This window comes from Notothenia rossii (genome assembly GCF_949606895.1).
Source record: "Notothenia rossii genome assembly, chromosome: 4".
Lineage (NCBI taxonomy): Eukaryota > Metazoa > Chordata > Actinopteri > Perciformes > Nototheniidae > Notothenia > Notothenia rossii.
The window spans coordinates 64,428,569-64,448,600 of record NC_136902.1 but is presented as its reverse complement, the minus strand read 5'-3'; the positions used below and the strand labels follow the sequence as shown (position 1 = coordinate 64,448,600).

General features: G+C 38.5%; 1 protein-coding gene across 6 annotated transcripts in view; it reads right to left on the bottom strand.

Annotated features, from left to right (window-relative positions):
* Nucleotides 1-20,032, bottom strand: part of usp32 (ubiquitin specific peptidase 32) — an 81,476-nt gene that overhangs the window by 54,924 nt on the left and 6,520 nt on the right. For all 6 annotated transcript variants that reach the window (XM_079674319.1, XM_079674320.1, XM_079674324.1 and 3 more), the window contains exons 2-4: nt 6,906-7,033; nt 2,323-2,428; nt 371-489 (exon numbers count right to left, since the gene is read on the bottom strand). In XM_079674319.1, coding sequence (XP_079530445.1) covers nt 371-489; nt 2,323-2,428; nt 6,906-7,033 — 353 coding nt within the window. The remainder of the gene's footprint in view (nt 1-370; nt 490-2,322; nt 2,429-6,905; nt 7,034-20,032) is intronic.

The following is a 20,032-nucleotide window of genomic DNA, read 5'->3' as shown; positions in this document are numbered from 1 at the left end:
ACAACATTTATAAAATAAATGTATAATTAAATACAAAAACAAATATCAATGAATAGATACAAGAACAAACACATGCCTAAATAACAAAATAAAATAAAAATAAATAATAAAATTCTCACTATAGCAAGACAACTGTGTTGTGCCCCAGAAAAAAACTCCTTATTACGGACATATATTTCACAAAATGTAAATGTTCCGAGACAAAACATTTTTGGAAAATCATCACAAGTGTGTTCCTACTTGTTTTTGTGAATTAATTCTCATTTTGTCTGGATTTATAACTTTAAAATAAAACATATTGCGACTGCTTCTATTCCACTATAATTATTCATATCCGTTTGGTGATGGACAGGCTGCTATATTGGCCTACCTCACTGAAACACTTCTTGAGGGAGGTTGGGATTTCTCCATCCAGGACCTGCAGGACTGCTTCTATATCTTCCCTGGCAGCATATCCACCCAGATCACTGGCAAACAGGCTGAAGAGGTCTGTGAACACACACACACACACACACACACACACACACACACACACACACACACACACACACACACACACACACACACACACACACACACACACACACACACACACACACACACACACACACACACACACACACACACACACACACACACACACACACACACACACACACACACACACACACACACACACACACACACACACACACACACACAGTCAAAAGGAAACTTCCGCTTTATCGCAGGAAGGCAGGCTTCTTGCCAGTAGCAGCAGTAAGGAAGCTACGATGCCAATAAATTCCTGATGGATGAGCCCACTGCAACACATGAACCACAGCCATCAGGAGAGGAAAGAGGGACAGGGGAAGATCTTACATCTCAAGCCTCTTTTTTTTCCATGTATATATTATCATTTGTACTGCACAATAATCAATTATTCCTGCTGTTCTTTTTTTGGAAAGCGGGGGCAGGTTTAAGGAAAGTTGCTGAAATGTATGTTTTTAGTTTGATTTTGTAGGTCATTTTCAAAAGTACAATGTTTTCCCTGTGAAAAACATACAGTAATTCTGCTTTTTGGTTCGAAATGCATTAAAACACAAGATTTTCCAAATGATATGCTTAAGCAAGGATGCTGGTTGTATTTGTAATTTTTTGTACATTGCTTTAGCATAATGGACATGCCAATATAGCTTTTTGAATCTTAATCTGAGAGAAAGAGAGAGAAATATGGAGTGCATATTTTCTAGAAATCTAATAATAAATCTATTAAGACAAATTGTGGGACGAGTTTGAACATCGAACTGTATGAATTGACTGCAGCTCTGAAATGACATGAATTGAAATATTTAAAAGACATCATACAACTATCCAAGACTCTTCCATTTTTAAATTGGGGATCATTGAGGATATCATTAATTAGGGACTATAACAGCGGGTGAAAGTACTTCCTAACTCTCTATTCAAACCGCAATAAAACGTGGCTCCAGTGGAACAGCAGTTTATTTGACAACCTTTTCTAACCACAATATATAGTCAACATGTTAAAGTATCCTCGGGCAAGATACCTAACCCCAAATTGCTGCTAAAGGCTTGTCGCTTACTGAGTAAGAAAGAAAAAAACTTACTGTAAACCAGTTCTCCTGCAGTTCATGAGTAAGTTGTGTTTTGGAACTGCAGCGCTTGTTGACGTTTGGGGTTGATAAAGTTGGCCAACTGTCACTGGACATGTACATAAAGTGTACATTTTATTGGCTTGTTTTAACAATATGATTGAAAGATTCTTTCCGATATTATTGCAGATCTACTGAAAGCTAGCTAGCTAGCTAACGTAGCGAACCTAGTCATTTCAGAAATACTGACAAATCAATTCCAATTATGAAACAGACTATCTCTGCCAACAGTCGCAGTTATATCCCCGAAGGTCAACAAGCGCGTGCCGTGCATCACTTTTTAGTGTCCCTGTTTCCATAATGTTTTCGAGCTTCTTTCAGCGTTTAGTTTATGCAGCGCTTTTAGTAAAAGTTGCACATGTTTCGTCAAGTTGGTGATTGTTTTCCAAAAGCTGCACGTGTTAAGTGAAGTTGTTGAAGAGGTTTCTTCATTTGCACATTTGTGTTTTTATATTTGCATCGTTTTTGGAATTGCAGAGCGTTTCTTCTTATGGAAGTGTTTTGGGCCGCTGTTGCGCGTTTGCACAGGTTGGCCACCATACATGTCAGATTCTATTTTCACAAAATGTTTTGATTGTTGTTGGATGGAAACATCTATACACTTTGACATATTTGAAATTTCAGAGAACAAAGAAAAACATTATTTTATTCATCAGAAAGGACTTACACTTGGCCTTCTCCTCATCTCGTCCTCTGGTCAGAAGCACCAGACCAACGATCAGATTGTTGAAGTGCAGCCCTTTAGACGAGCCTCCAAACGAGGAGTAAATCACCTAAAAACACATAAACAACAACGTGGTCATGTTCACAACGTCGGCAGGGAAATGCATGGCCCAGAACAGATCAGCTGATCAAAGCATTTTCTCATTTCCACTTCATGTAATTGGGTAAATATAAAGATTTTCAACAGGCCAATATCAAAATATAAAAACGTTTCCAACATTAGGAGTGTTATTTACATTTAAACTTAAGTCATCCTTAAAGGTAGGGTAGGTAATTCACTTCAGAAACACTTTTTGTTATATTCCATGGAATGCTCTTAACATCCCGATAGCAATGAATATCTTAAATGCTTTGACAATAAATACATTAAAAAATGTCATCTGTGGAAGCCCTAGTACTGTAAAAAGCCTTACCAATCATTTTAGCCGGCCCGGCTAAAGTAACTGGATGGCCTACCTGCCTGTCAGCCTTCCATCTCGTGCACAAACTTATCTCGTGCCCTCATTGGTCATGTGCACGTTCGTGTGTGTTGGAGGAGGGGCTCTGTAAGGAAGTCTGAAGGAGGGGGCAGATTTTCTTCGGCTGCGTACTTTAAAATTCTAATGCACTCGAGCTGGTTTCTCCATTCTTACCTACCCTACCTTTAAATTCTAATTTCAGAATGCTTCTGGGCCAGTGTTCGTAGTGCTAAAAACTACAAAATATATATTTGTCTTCCTAATTTTGCTCCTTATAAGTATACAATTATTTCTAACACCTAACAGATTTTAATTCCAGAGGGTGTTGTTGTCATTATGCCACATGTACTCAGAGCAGATTACAGAGCAGTGTGTGCAGTCAATGAAGTTCACTGGTATTTACACTGTGGAGAGATGACTGTGCAGTCATTGAGCTAATGAAGTGTGTCCGTGTCACTGGGTCACACACTCAGCAGCGACCACATGTGCTTTAAAAAGAGGGTAGTCATAGTGTGTCATACTATGCAAGTTCTAACACCAAACTCACCCTATCTGCTGCATTATTAACACCTATATCTACCTTATTTCAACCAATTCACCAATCAATCAATATCTATCTAACTGATATTTGTATCTCTTTACAGAACACCTTTTCTTTTAAAAAATATTTTTTGCAAAATCCCATTGTCCATAGTTTATACCGAATTATTACAAACACATCAAGAACCATACATGGAAATGCCCCTGAACCTGACAGCCAATGGCAGGCTTTTAGTCAACATCCTGTAATCCAATGTGACACATGCTTGATCAAGTATGCAAAACAGCTATGAGTAAATGGTGGAGATAGGGGGATATCCACTGAATAAAACAAACCTACTTTCTTGTCATTAAAAGTAGTATTTTCCACGTCTCGAGTGAGAAAATAATCCCTGATGATGTCATGAGGGGATAATGGTCATGAAGAAAACATTTATGATTTAAATAAGTGTTACAAACTGGATACATGGAGTAAGACGGACGTGGACATTTACCACTCAGCCTCTGCTGCTTCAATGTTTACCACTTTTCCCCAATTTGATGGAGCTACAAATAACACGTCTTCAGTGAAAGACTTGAATACTTATTTTATATGTCTTATTTTATCCTTTTTGCACATTCTTACTTCTTTTATTATATGATATATTACATTTTATTTTTAATTGATTCTAAAATCGATCAACTGTCACGAAAACCAATATCCCCCTGGCCTGGGATTATTAAAGTATTTTTTATTCTGTTACTCTTGTCAGTCTGTCTGACATTGTGTTTGTGATATGGCAGCATGACTTCTATCAAAATGTCAAAGATAAAAAAACATATTCACACCATGAATTAGGCTACGGTCTGTCACACTTCTTCAAGGCAGGAAGAATGTTTTTATTGCTTCAACTATCTAATAAACTTGTATTTATACTAGGGATGGGAATTTGAAAGCAAATGTATTTTCGAATATTCGACCCCCAAAAACGGTTAACAGATTAACCGAAATGTACATATCCTATTAATGTGGGAATTTTTTTTGCAAAACATAATTAATTAATTTCTGAAAAATAAATAAATACATGTTCAAATAAGTATAGAAACCAAATCGAATTTGTCAAATGTATTGAACTGGTGATCACAGTTTGAACAGTTGACAGCAATAGGCCTACAGCTTTCATGCTTAAAACATAACTTGGTTTTTAAATGAAAGAGGGATCATACATGAACAACATAACGGGTTAGGGTAACGTAACCTTATTACAACAGAGATCAGCAACCTATAGCAGGGCCTATGCACAGAATGCAGCTATTCAATACTCATTCTTGTTTAAGAATATGAGCATGTCTACATGCTCAGGGGAGAGGCGGGTGCGGAGGCGATTTACAATCAGGCCAGCTGTAGAGAAGACCCTCTCAGCTGGAATTTGGGCATAAGATGAGGTTTGAGTCTGTGTGATCTGCGTGTAGGGAGGCGCAGCAGCCCATTGGCTAGAACTAGCTAGATCTGATGGATTTGGACATAAACACGAGTGAAGTATAACCGGACGCGAGAGAGAGAGATCAGCACCTGCAGCTCTGCCCACTGTGAGGAGCCCGTGAGCGGAGCAAAACCCACCTTTAGACCCAACACATTTAGCTATGGCACTGTCGTATACATTGAATTATTCCATTTGATAATATGTAATCAATTTAGGCACCCCTCCCAAAAAAAAAAAACTGACAATAAAAATATTCATAACTCATATTCTCATACCTGAATCATTTCGAATATTCGATTAATCATTCCCATCCCTAATTTATACGTGTAAAAATGTAAAGTTTTTTTTTTAATAGGAAGGGTTTTATTTAATGGAAATGTCCAAACACACTCAAAGCCTATATAATAACTGAATGCTCCTAACCCTAAAAAGAGTTAATCATACTTTTCAGTTATTATTAAGACTGTAGGAAGTGTGCTTCTGCTTGCTGCTGATGCATACAGCATATTCTATATTAGAATGAAATGTTCCGCCCTCATGCTAGTCACTGAGGAGAGTCTATCACGATTTACGATCGATGCAGGGAGAGAGAACGAGCGTGCAACATCAAATGTTCAAAAGAAGAATTTGTTCAAACACAAGCTAGACTTTAAATGAATGAATATCAAAAAGAATATTTCTGTGTCCTGACTGACTGATTAGGCTCGGGATTTTCCTTTGAACAGTGAGATTAGGCAGCAGCCATGTTACTGTTTGAAGAGACCAGCAGTAACCTTAGATCTGCACCGCTGTCACCGCAGAAAACTGCTGCCATGGTGACAGAGAAAAGAGGAAGCAGAGATGCCGGGAGAAAGAAGAAAGGCGACACGTGATGTAGTGTTCAATGGTAAATCAACTGTGTTTATACAGCATTCATATTGCCTCATCGGCGCCAGCAGTTCTGAACCAATGCACTCTTTGTCAAATTCACCCTCTTTATGACTGCTTCTGTGTTGGTGATGAAATAAACTGATCGTAAATGAAGATTGATTTGTGCTGTCTAATGTAGGGCCTCATCATTGTCTTTAAACAGGAAATACATAACATTAAGGAAGTAAGTATGCCTTCATGGGACCTATAAACCCTCTGGTGGTATGTAGGGGTGGACTTTATGCTGGGTAAGACGTTTAGAAGAAGGATTGCAGCTAAGAAATAGTACTGTGCTGGATCCCTTCTCTGGGGTGTGTGGCATTTCATTTAGGGAGGAGGACACTGGACTCCAGCTACCTCCTTGTCAACATCCCCTTTGCCAGAGAGCCTCTAGCTGTAATGCTATCAAGGCCCTACATTGATCTGTACATCCCACAACAAACTCAAGTAAACCACCTAACCACCAAGGTCCTTTTCAATTTGTATGAACTTAAAGAGGTTTCCCCTTCCCTTAATGTGTTGTATAGGTGCAGGTAAATGGGCTGCAAAGACAAAATCCCAATGATCCCTCCAGAGGGAGTTTCTCCCCCAAACACTCCTTTGTTTACTTCTGTAACATGGTGACACAACTAAGTAACATTTGCTATTCTTTTGGCTATCTCTCCAACATTCCATTGCACGTGTTAGGCTCAGAGGACGGACATCTCTAAGCTTTTGATCAATCACAACAGAGCTGGCCAGCTAACCAATCAGAGCAGACTGGGCGCTGGTTTCAGACAGAGGGTGAAAAGAGGTGCTGCAGCACAGGCAGTATGAGAAAAATAAAGAGCTTTTTGAACATTAAAGCATGGAGACATGTCACAGTAGAGGCACAAAATGCAAATATGAAGGTGAAGATGAACATAATATGTTGTATAAGTTATATATTGTAGTACAATGTATACCTTTTTAGGATTTATATGTTTTAAATCTATTTTATTTTGATTCAGATATCATCTCTCATCTTTCTACAAGATCAGCCATCTATATCTCAGTGAACACTAGATGCTCTACGGACGTTAACTAGGCTATTTTGGTGATCACCTTGCCACCAGCCACCATTTCACAGTAACTATAGCCATCATTGTAAATGATCCATGGTGCGACATTACTCTTACCTCTGCAACTTTATGGGGAACTCCATCTCCCAGCACTTCCCTGTAGAAGCACTGCTGGGTCATGTAATAGGTGATGCCGCTGGTTCTTTTGAAGGCATCTTTCAGCCGCTTCAATTCCACATCAGTGACTGGAGAGAAAAAGAAAGGACAAGAAATGTCGTTCAAATCAAACTCTAAAAGGGCCTGCAGTAATAACAGCAAAAACCAAAACAAGAGGATATAATAATCCATACTAGTTGTTAGATTATAGATTTAGATTATCCTGAGTTACCAGAACATTCTATCAAGAGATACAATTTGATGTGGAGTTCGAATGATCAATGATGTGTGTAACTTTCTATGATTTGATCCTGACTATATTTTCAACACTGCATTTGACCAGGGAAAGAGGGAAGAATTGTCTGATCTTTGATGTTTGGGTGAAACAGCCTAAAAAAGAAAATCGGATAGATTCCCGCCTAAAATGGACAGGATGCCTAGACCAGGGTATTTTCGGAACAACACTGTAACAGTTTACTTTGACAGTCTGGTACACATACTCACATCTTACATTGTATACGCTTACACACACACGGGGGCAAAGACAACCACAACAATACAGTACAGTAACTCCAAGTCAAATGCATCAATGCAAGAATTGTAGACTAGAGGGCGTGATTGTAAACATCTCTCACCAGCGAAATACTGCGACAGTTGCCATTTTACGTTTCATTACTATACGATAAAGTATTTAATATCATTATAGTAGTACTATTTAGGCGATTAGATAACATATCAATTATATTTGATATTTCCATGTCTTTTCCAAAACTTTGGGAGAAATATTGTTTTCCATAACTTTTCCAGGGCCTGGAATTTGCATTTTAAATTTCCATGACTTTTCCAGGTTTTTAATGACCGTACGAACCCTGGTATTTGTGCAGAGATAGCTTCACTTGATACGACACACACACTCCATTGTCCTCTGCTGCCCTCTGCTAAAGGCTTCCACTTCAGGTCAAAGCCATGTCACAGTGCTGGGATGCAACGAGTCCCAGCAGCTAATATAAGTCCGCTTTTGTGTGATACAATGAAACATGTTGCTGTATCGTCTCTACATCCATTTAAAACACTGATGGAGTTTTCCGGATACAGCTCCAAACTGTGCAGTGTGTGCAGCATGCTGTTGTTTAACTGGAACATCACCACTCACCAGTAGAGAAGAGGAGACACAGCTGCTACAGCCACCATCCCTTGATAAGTTAATATGTCCAATGATTTAACATTGATACAATTGACTCTGGATTTATAATTAAACCAATGCATTAATAGTACTACATATGTTTACAGTTCACATATTCATATTTTATTTCAATAAGCAGTAGTTTATCCTACAGGGACTTAACATTCCTAAAGACAAAACCCCTGTAGCTATATGACAGAAAAAGCCTTTGAATCTTTGGAATAGGTACAAATAGTGTATTTACTATGTTTATACTATACTAGAGTCTAATTTAGATTACCTCGGTTTAACAGAAACTTGGGATACGGACAACTCTCCATCTGCTACCGTACAACTTCCGGGTTACAATAGCTACAGGAGGGACCGATTTAGAGATGTCCCGATCCGATCACGTGATCGGGGATCGGAGCCGATCACGTGATTTTCAAAAGATCGGAATCGGGAGAAAAAAATCGGGGATCGGGATTTATTTTTTTATTTTTTTATTTTGTATTCAATGTTACCAAAGCAAAAATGACTATGTTCAAGTCTTAAAGTCATCCTGAGGCCTTAGTTTTGGTTTCGAATTACAGAACATCATGTATGTGTTGCTTCTTTGGGGCTTGTTTTCATAGACCTGGTTGGTTATTTCTCTCAAATCTGGCAACAGAGTGGGCAGGGCGCAGTGTCTAATTGTAGCAGTAAGCTAACGAGTACTGAAAGCTTTATTTTGTTTTGATCCAATGCTGCACAACTGAACTGATCCAATGCTGCTGTGAAAGAAAGAAGTTATATTCATGTTGGATAGAATATCCAATTTAAATAAGAAAAAATTACCTTAAGGGACAACTTGAATGCTTTTTTTTCTCTTAATGCATTGCATAAAGATCGGATCGGGAAAAATCGGTATCGGCAAATTGTCAAAATCAAATGATCGGAAGCAAAAAAAGGTGATCGGGACATCCCTAGACCGAATGCACACTAAAGGGGGCGGTGTTCTAATTTTCATGAGAGACACCATCCGTCGCAATGAGATTTTATGGCAAGACCCAATAGAACTAGAATGTGTAGGCCTAAATATGATCCTGTCGCCTCAGATGTCCTTTACTTTAATAGTAATTTATCGAACACCTTCCTCAAATGTTAGCTTCTATGATCAATTCAAGAAGGTTTTATGTCAATGTGATTTTAAGAAAGAGGTAATTGTAATGGGTGACTTAAATTTGAATTGGGAAGATAAGTCATCAAGGAAGAAGCTTAAAGAGCAACTTCCAGGTTAAAGACACCTGTGAATAAATATGTAGGAAAATGATGAATACACTAGATTTTACAAAAAATATACAGAAATATACACTACAGTGACATCTGGCGTTGTTTTTGTAAGAAATGTTCACTTCCGCATAAAAAGACCTCGGCATGTGACCTCCCGCGTGTGACGTAACATGGGGGAAACAAGGGGGAGAGCAGCCGGTGTAACGCATTAATAAACATGGATCCCAATGCTAGTTTCGACACAGAAGAAGTTGAACATGAATATTCGAATGCATATGACGGACCACAACCTTATAATTATGAGCCTGCTAGGTGTCCAAGAGACCAGGAGCAGCCAAGGATTAGAAGAAATAACGGCCATCGGAGAGAAATTGAGCTGTGGTGTGAGGAGAACCAGTGGAGAACTGGGCAGCTATCTTGGTGAGTGACCGGCGTTAGCTACAGAATGTTAGCTAACGTCACATCACAACATTGTGAAGTTAGCTATCATATATCAGGCTATAACTAAAGTAGCATTGATAATATAGTGACGTTACTGGCAGGACTGTTGATACTGATCCATAACAGAAACTAATGCGCAAGTATCAGCCGTATCTCGCGTTACCTAATGCAACTCCGCACTACGGTGCTGTGTACCGGAAGGGAGACGCGAGAAAGAAAAAAAAAAAACCTGCAAGATGCTCTTTAAGCAAATTACTGATAGTTTTAAATTTGACTCAAATCGTTAAAGGCCCAACGCGAATAACAAAGCGCACCAGTACCCAGCTTGACCTAATTTTAACAAATAGACCTGAAAGGATTACAAAATCATACAATATGGTAACAGGGCTGTCAGATCACAATATGGTGCTGGTATCTAGAAAACTAACTGGCAAACGGTTCACTGCGTATGCAGGTAATAAAGAATCCTTTGGCATCCCAAAAAACAAGCAAGAAGACCTCAGATCTACTATACAAAACTTAGATTGGGAAGATCTAGTACTTGAAAATGATTTAGAAGTAACCAGTCAAAACTTTACGGGAAAACTACAGGCCACAATCAATGAATTTTCAATCATAATAAAACATAAAAATAAGAAACAGACTCTCCCCTGGATGAACGGACATGTCAGAAATGGAATGAAGCAGCGGGACAGTGCCTTAAAAACTGCCATAAAATCAAAGATGTCCCATGACAGACATCTATTTGCAGGGCTAAGAAACAAGGCAACTGAGAAAAGCAAAAGCGGACTTCTTTATCACAATTATTGAAAATGCTCAGGGCAACTCAAAAGCTATATGGAGCCAAATAAAAAAATTAACTGGTCATACCAAGCCAATTGAATTGAGAGTTGAGGGCACAACTCTGAAATGCCCAGCTGATGTGGCAACTACACTCAATTATTATTTTTGTTGAGTCAGTGGCTACCATAGCCAGTAGCTTCAAAGCTCAGGAAGTTAATGCACTCCAGACTGTCAACACTAGCGAACCAGCAGCTGTTCTAAAGTCAGTGTCTGAGACAGAGGTTGCAGAAGTAATAGCCAATCTGAAATCCTCAAGGGCTAAAGATATCTACGGTATGGACACATTCATGCTGAAAGACATTAACTCCTCATATGTTAAGCCACTAACGCATATCATTAATATCGCGATCAATCAAGGGAGTTTTCTTTAACGATTTGAGTCAAATTAAAACTATCAGTAATTTGCTTAAAGAGCATCTTGCAGGTTTTTTTTTTTTCTTTCTCGCGTCTCCCTTCCGGTACACAGAACCGTAGTGTGGAGTTGCATTAGGTAATGCGAGATACGGCTGATACTTGCACATTAGTTTCTGTTATGGATCAGTATCAACAGTCCTGCCAGTAACGTTACTATATTATCAATGCTACCTAAGTTATAGACTGATATATGATAGCTAACTTCACAATGTTGTGATGTGACGTTAGCTAACATTCTGTAGCTAACGCCGGTCACTCACCAAGATAGCTGCCCAGTTCTCCACTGGTTCTCCTCACACCACAGCTCAATTTCTCTCCGATGGCCGTTATTTCTTCTAATCCTTGGCTGCTCCTGGTCTCTTGGACGCCTAGCAGGCTCATAATTATAAGGTTGTGGTCCGTCATATGCATTCGAATATTCATGTTCAACTTCTTCTGTGTCTTCTGTGTCGAAACTAGCATTGGGATCCATGTTTATTAATACGTTACACCGGCCGCCTTCCCCCTTGTTTCCCCCATGTTACGTCACACGCGGGAGGTCACCTGCCGAGGCTTTTTTATGCGGAAGTGAACATTTCTTACAAAAACGACGCCAGATGTCACTGTAGTGTATATTTCTTTATATTTTTTTGAAAATCTAGTGTATTTATCATTTTCCTACACATTTACTCACAGGTGTCTTTAACCTGGAAGTTGCTTTTTAACAATAATTGTTTGCAACCAAATGTCTCAAAGACAGTGTGTATGTTCTTTTCCAAGGGCCACAGCATTATAACAGAACCAGATGTTTTCTTTTCTGGAAGGAGACTTCAGGTTGTCTCGGAGTACAAGTACTTAGGAGTACATATTGACACAAACCTGAGTTTCAAAACCCATATCAAAAAGGTCTGCAATAAAGTAAAGTTCAATCTGTCAAATTACAGATACATTAGAAACTTCCTATCATCTGCAGCAGCTAAGCTATACCTTCACTCAATGGTCCTCTCCCACATCAACTACTGTCTGATAAGCTGGTCTAATGCACACTCTATAGCTCTAAAACCACTGGAATCAATGTATAAACAAGCACTCAAAACACTACACAAAAAGCCATTCCGGTATCATCATTGTCACATTGTTAAAAAATATAATCTGTTCAGCTGGGAAAATCTCATAGTTTACAAAAATGTCTGCTTAATTTATAAGATCACTCGTGGGTTGGCTCCTCCTCCTCTGGCTGGCTTCGTCAGCCTAAAGTCCACCTCAACCAGGGTTACTAGAGGTGCGGCTAGGGGAGACTGCACCATCCCATTTAGGAAAAGCGCATTCAGCCAGGCTGTCTTTTCATTCCACGCATCCCATCAATGGAATTCCATACCACAGCCAATAAGAGAATCCTCATCCTACTACACATTCAAGCACAGTATTAAAAAGTGGCTCATTGAAAACCAACAGTGTCAGCACTGATGTGTGGGTGTAGGTGTGTGTATGAGTGCGTATTGTAAATGTTTTATTTATTATTTATTATCATGACTTGCTTTTATCTGTATTCAGTGATGTCATCTATTGTAAATATGTACAATGGTATAACAATGTTGTGGTATTTTTATTATTGCTTTTAGGATGTCTATCACCATCTGGCAAAGGGACTATCGATGAAAACTAGCCTTTTGGCTAATTCGAGTACTTTTACATGTTTTTAATATGTTGATTAATGTACACTGTCCCTTGTTTTAAATAAATCAATTCAATTCAATATAGAATAGTTTAATCAACCAGGGGAATAATTGTGTTTCATGACAGTTGCATAAGTTAAGAATACAACTTTTTTTTTAATTAAATGTAATAAAAGGTATGTATACAAACATAAACAAGTACAAATGTGCAATACAAAGATTTAGAATACACAATAAAAAAGGAATAACAATATTATAAAATAACCATATGAAGTCAAAGTAAAATTGTGCAATAAAAGGTAAACAAAATGTTTAATACAAAGTTGAGTACATATAAATAAATAATAATAAATATGTAAAATGAGAATATTACAAGCTATACAGTGGTGTATTAATACGATCTTAAAGCAGAAATGCACAGTTAGGGTGTAAGCTGTCTTTATGCTATGAGGGAGAAGTTTAACACTCTAATAGCCAGAGGCAGCAATCACTTCATGTGGGGCTGAAGTTAGTCTTTCTTCCACTGAAGGCATGACCACCCCAGCAGGTATTGGAAAAAAATGCATTAGTCTTTGATTTTAAAGATGTTTACATCTGGTTATAGGCTCTTTTGACACCAACCTGTAGGGGGCAATAGAGTCCATCTGGCCTTACTGTAGGTTTATACTACCCAGCTGGTACAGACATGCACACCTCCCACACAGGCAGTGTATAGCAAAACAATAGAGGTTTAGTTTTACCTGGATTAAAATAATTGTCTCTTCCTTCACTGCTGACTTTAACAAAGCAGGAGAAGGTCAAACAAAATGCCCATAGTAAATATTAACAACTCATACAGTTTCACTTTGACTGCTGTTAGTTGGCTTCAAAAAGGAAAAGCAAATGTCCTTAAAGAACAGCCTTGGCTGAATTTTATTAATTCAAAAACCAATCCGCAACTTGTATTTTTCTTCTTTCTCTTCCAAATCCTTACCTTATGTACTGCCTACCATACAAACAATGTGATATGAGGAAGCAAATGATGCAAATAAATCTAAAGGAAACTGCTGTAAACAATACCAGGATTCTGGTGTCAGAATTGATGTGCTTGGTTATTTATGGGGAATTGGTGGGACTTATAAATCAGCCTTTAAAATAAAATCTGATAGTTAACTTATTTTACACAAGGGCTATATTTAAGATCTACAGGTTCTCTTATTTGCCTAAATGTGCTGTATGTGGGAGGTTTTTATGACAAATGAACCAGCATAAGAAATGCAAATGTGTGGTTTTTACAGGTGTTATGTGAAGGACTATTTCAGTGACTTTATGGAGTTTCCATTGGCGGCCTGGCAACCTCAAGTGACGACATGACCCAGTGATAAGTTTTTGTCCCAATTTAACGAAGGTGACCTTAAAATGGTGAGCCTAACAGATGATGGTAGGGTTTTAGCTTGGACACAGCCAGGCTAGCTGTTTCCCTCTGTTTCCAGTGTTTGCGCTAAGCTTCCAGTTTTGTGATTATTTAACAATTTATGAAAAGGGGGTATTGCCCAAATAGGTACAAAGCGAAAAATGAATTACAGGGAATGACAAAAAAAAAAGAAGAAGAAAAATCTTACTACTCACAAACCAAGGAAAGCAGGAGCAGACTGACACAACTTGGTACCGAGGATAATTTGGTGATATATTAATGTAGTGGAATTATGAGGGAATAGTGACCACCCGAACAAAACTGAAATGAACACTATTTGTGATGGCACTATTTGGAAATAAAATCGTTTTTCCTTTTCATTCAAATAAGTTAAAGACTGAGGAGACAAACTCATTAGTAAAATAACAATGAATCATTCCGAGATGTCCTCCATCATTATAAAATAAGGTGTTTTTCTCGGAAGATGTCAGTTATTTAAGGCCACATCTATGTTGAGTCTTTTGTTTATTGGAAAATACAGTGCTCCGTGTACAGCTGCTGTAAAACATCCCCACTGCGCTGCATTAAAAACAAAGGAGCATTTTCCTGAGGCACAAAGCTATCGTTCGCTGAATATCGTGATATATATCGTATCGTGAGCTGAATATCGTGTATCGTATCGTGAGATTAGTGTATCGCTACAGCCCTACCAAAAAGTGCTGCAAAATTCATCAAATTAGTTTGAAATTGCAATATGGACCAATGCAATAATCTGAGGCAAATTATTTGTCAAATACGAGATATGTTAAAATACCATTTTTAAGTTTTGTGGCACTGCATGATATCATATCCTACAAAGTGTATTCTTCAAAACAAACAAAACATGTTTATTTGGTATAGATCCTCTAAAAAACAAAACAACATTCATAATCATTTTATATATATTTTAATGATAATGTGAAATAAAACGTTTTCAATCCCTCCAATATCACGAATCATATAAGTAAAAATAATTACATTTAGTTCCTGTTTCTAGATCGTGCAGCCATAGTACCAAATATGTATTCCAAGTTGTGGTTGGATAACTTATCCATGAACGAGGGGAAAAGGCCACCAAGTGAGTGCAGAACTGATTAGTCCCAGAGTGCTGAATCACAGGCTTTAGCAACCCTACAGGCAGCCAATCATACATGTGGATCAGCAGAGTGCCAAAGCACCACCAGCAGAAATCAGAGCACCCCTTGTGTGTAATGTAAGGTAGGAGCTGGTATTCACAAGACAAGGGGCATGAAATCGTCTATAGAGACAATTCTGAACAGAAACAGCAGCACGTCTCCTTCCTCTCTAATGCCACATTTTCTGCAATAAAAACCTCATCTTTCATAGCTTAATTAAACATGAGAACATCCATGATAATAGTGTATGAGGCTATGCTTTCTAACTGCTCTGTGTTTGTATTACAATTGAGTCTAGTTGCCAGCTCATAGCAGTGATGCAAACACAGGTATGGTGAAAAAAGAGAGAACTATTTGAAGCAGGAAAAAAACAGCGTAATATACCATCTGACAAAGGCCTGTGCTATAATGCTTCAATTAACTGGCTATTCTTTATAATATACTCAGATCAATGGGAGACAGAGATGTTAAGTTATAAATCAAGGGTTTTTATTATTATTTACAGCAGGGGTGGGGAACATTTTTCCTTTCAATTTTTACAACATCCTCCGAGGGCCGTACAAATTATTGAACTCAACCTCTGCTTAAAAAAACTAAAATCACACGGTGTGGCATGACCACCAAAACAGAAAGATATGGACACAAGATGTGTGCAAATGTATTTAGTATACATATGAACATGATTTAAGTGGGGGGGACCTAACCTCCTCTAGGGGGATCCGGGGGCATATTCCCCCGGGAAGATTTTTTTTAAATATGGAAGTTAAAAGCATCAATCTGGTGCACTTTGAGAGCAACATGAGGAGATCTATGGGTACATCTTTCAACACCCATTTGAAACAGAACTGTAAGCAGATTTTTCTTTTGAGATATTTTACAAATCACTCCCCTTTTAAACTCTATTCTTGTAATTTTTAACAACTTTTTTGTTACCGTCATATAGTATTTTATACCTGTTTTTCATTTAGTCTCTAATGTCTCATTAATAATTATAATGATCATATCAAGGTGTGCCTTAACCTCACTTAGCTGAGGTTATTTCAGCCTCTCAGGAGAGAGCTCTCTTCCACCTGGTTGTAGAAAAGCTCTTTAAATTCGTTAGCATAGCTAGCTAACCAGATGCTAATAACAACAGATCGCCACTGTGCTTACAACTAAAGACACAGCCACGCAAACACTGCGGCATGTGTACGGCTCCTTATGGGTACTGCAATATTTGAAGAGCTGGAGCGGCGTTCCGGTGCTCTCCGTAAGCACTCTAGTCTAGTCTACAGTACACTCCTTTCAGACGAGATTTCAAGACGGGGGTGACGGCGTTGGCGGAGTGGTTACTGCGTTCGCCTCCCACCCATTTTTTTTTTACAACGTCTCGTGAGTAAGGTGCAGTACCGGAGTCCAACAGAGAGGCAGCAGCTGCGGGTCAGTAGACTGCATACTGCGAAACCTTCCCTCCCATGAAGAAGAATTGATCCTGCTACAGAGGCCAACAGAGAGGCAGGAGCTGCGGGACAGTAGCCGAGAAGCAGGGTTGGGTTGTAACCCTATGGTTGTAACGGAATACATGTAACGGCGTTACGTAATCAGAATACAAAAATCAAGTAGGCTAACTGTATTCAGCTGGCGTTACATTTGAAAAACGAGTAATCGGATTACAGTTACTTTCGTAAACCTGAAGTGAATATATACATTTTGGAATACTTATTGGAATTATTGGTGGAAAAGTTTCCTCACAAAATGTAATATGCATTACCGGCAGAACTGTGTGCACACTGCACAGCGCTGCAGCATGTCTGAGCGAGAGAGAGATGCAGCGTGTCTATGAGGCCCCGCCCCCGCACGCAGATGAGAGAGAGATCTCTTTTTAAATATATTGAAAGTTAGAAACAGAGATGGTTGGATAAAATGTGCAAGATAACGTTTATGTAGCATTTATTTATTGTCGAAATGATGACAATTCTTAACGGGATCAAAGTGAATGGCCTGCTGCTGCTGAATGCATGGGGCAAGTGACTGGAAAAAGTTTTAAAAGTTATTACATCGTTTCAAATAATAAATAATAATGATAATTCATTCTATTTAGGGGCGCCTTTCAAAGCACCCAAGGACACCTTACAATTCATAACATATTCCAAGCAAAAGTTTTAAGACAGTACAAAGAATGCAGTCCGGGTGATGTTTTTTATGTGGGGTGCAGATGAAAGCGAGCTGTCCAGAATGACACCAAGATGTTGTGTTTGAGTTCTTGATAAGCCATTAAAACAGTAAAATAAGTGTCTCCTGTTCACCAAAACATACCCATCTGTTATGGAAAAAGAAAGTAGCCTATTCCAAAAGTATTTTAAAAGTAATCTGAATACGTTATATTTTAAGACACGTAACTGTAACTGTATTCTGATTACTTTAAGAGCATGTATTCAGTATTCAGTAACTGATTACATTTACAAATTAACCCTCCCAACCCTGCCTAGAAGTGATCCTTCGTTAGCGTGGAGAGTCTGCTAAGCTTTGTGCGGTCCGCAGTACATGAGCGTGCTCCCCCCCCAAATTTTATATATTTTTGTTCTGGATGTTGGTCGAACAAATCAAGCAATTTGTGTTTGAGCTCCATTTGAAGAGTGTACCACGCAAAACCCCAAGATGTTGTCTTGATATTAAACCCTCCTGCAGGGATTTTGCTAATACCCTAGAATATAAAAAGATGGTTGCTATCAAGTTTCTAAATGAGACTACTAAACATCATCAAGCCAAACAGTCCTTAGTGGTGTTGATGTGAAGTCAAGCACCTGTTATGTAGTTTGTTTATGGTTTATTAGAAGGTTTTTACTTTTGGCAATTCTATCATTAATAAAAGTGGTGTTTATATTTGGAGATTATTCTACACGACAACATGTGCAAGTATAAGAAACGTTTGTTTTCCACGGCTTTATTTCTGCAATATTCCAAAATCCAATGGAAAAATCCCATTGGCTTTTTGTAATGGAGCCCTTGTAACACTTATTTCCGGGTTGTCCTACACAAATATGTCATCAATGCACCACTATGTAGAGTAGTAGCATCTTGGGTAACTGGGAATGTGGGAAAGTTCCAGCCTTGTAGAAAGGCTTTACAGCCTTCACGCCAACATAATAATGTTAACACCTGTAAAATCAGTGACGCACACAGTATGTTAATATGATTTGATGAAGAGCAAGATACTCTAGTTTATCCTCATAGAAATCACATTGCAAACCTTAATCATTTACTGTGGCAGCTTTCTGATCAAGCATCTGACTCGCACATATACAGGTATCATAATAACCAGAAGCCCAGTGGTGGTTGTGAGGTGCTCTTTATCTAGACTGCATGTTGAACCTTTTGCTCCAATGAACCCTGTGCTCACTCCACAGTGACACGGTGGTTAATGTACAGCCTGCTGACAGTTCAGCCAGAGCAGGCTGTCAATCAGTGAAGCTCCATTTAAAAGAAGCTGAAAAGACCAAGAAGACATCTTTTTCCAGCTCACTACTGTCTCTACCTCCATTTTACTTCTGTCCTGAATATGTTTGATTGCCATGGTATCGAAATAAGGAGTATAGCTTAAGATTGTTTTTTTTATCCTTGGTGAAATGATCGATCGGTCAAGTACAACTAAACCTTTTCAATCTGTCAAGTACGATTGAACATTTTGATTGGTCATGCTACTGTTGAAAACATATACTGTATGTAATTCAAAATAATCGGGCCTACTGATTATCTTTACATCAAGATAAATGCGATGCGTGTTCCACCTGTCATGGCCCTTGAAAGGATACGCCCAGTCGCAACATCATCAGTGGATGTAACTGATGATGAGTGCCTACCACACACAAAAAGGGCTTAACAAACAAAATATGTATTTTATGACATATTTGACATATATGGTAAACACAAGATTAGGAGTTTCTCATTTTGTTCTACAAAATCTGTAAATAACCCACTGGTGAATGTCCAAAGCTTCCATGTGTCATTAAATGGCCGTTGCTAAGAAGTGACTAAATAAGACCTCTGAATGTCATCACGCCAAATACAAGTCTTTAGTTTAATGGTGCTGATTCGAAGCCATGCGACCGTTTGTCATGTTACTTTTTACTTCCGAGAAGTTCTGAAAATTGCATATAAGCTCCAAAAATCATACAATTGGTGTGAATATGTGTCGATTATCCTGCTGAACAATGTTCCGAAATCGACTGGAACTCCAATCTAAGCTGGCTCTCATTTCTTCTCATATGAGGGTCTTATCTGGTTTAACATTTTAATTAGGCGGCAACATTTCAAGGCATTGATACTGACAATCCAAATAATACGTAGAGAAAATGTCTAGTAAATTAGAACAAGAAATGTTCTGTTATACTACCGACACAACTTGTGGTACTACCAGATAATAGCAAAAATGTAACAATTAGATCGACAAATGGGAAAGGAAAACAAAGCCGTCCACATGATACGGAACACTGTGTATTGTTGATGCTGTGATGCAATGGGTGTATTCTTAGACACTGGGCTTACTAACTGGACCTTGTTACCATTCAATGCAGAGAAAACAATGGGTCTGATTTCTCCCACTGCCCACACACTTTCCATCCAGACACAGTCTTCAGACAAAGCCTAGGAACATAAAATACAATACTTTTTAAGATACATAGCACTGCAGGCAGCAAAACCTCTTGCTGTGACTTAATGTTTGCCATCCTATGAAATAAGCAGTGTATGGCTTG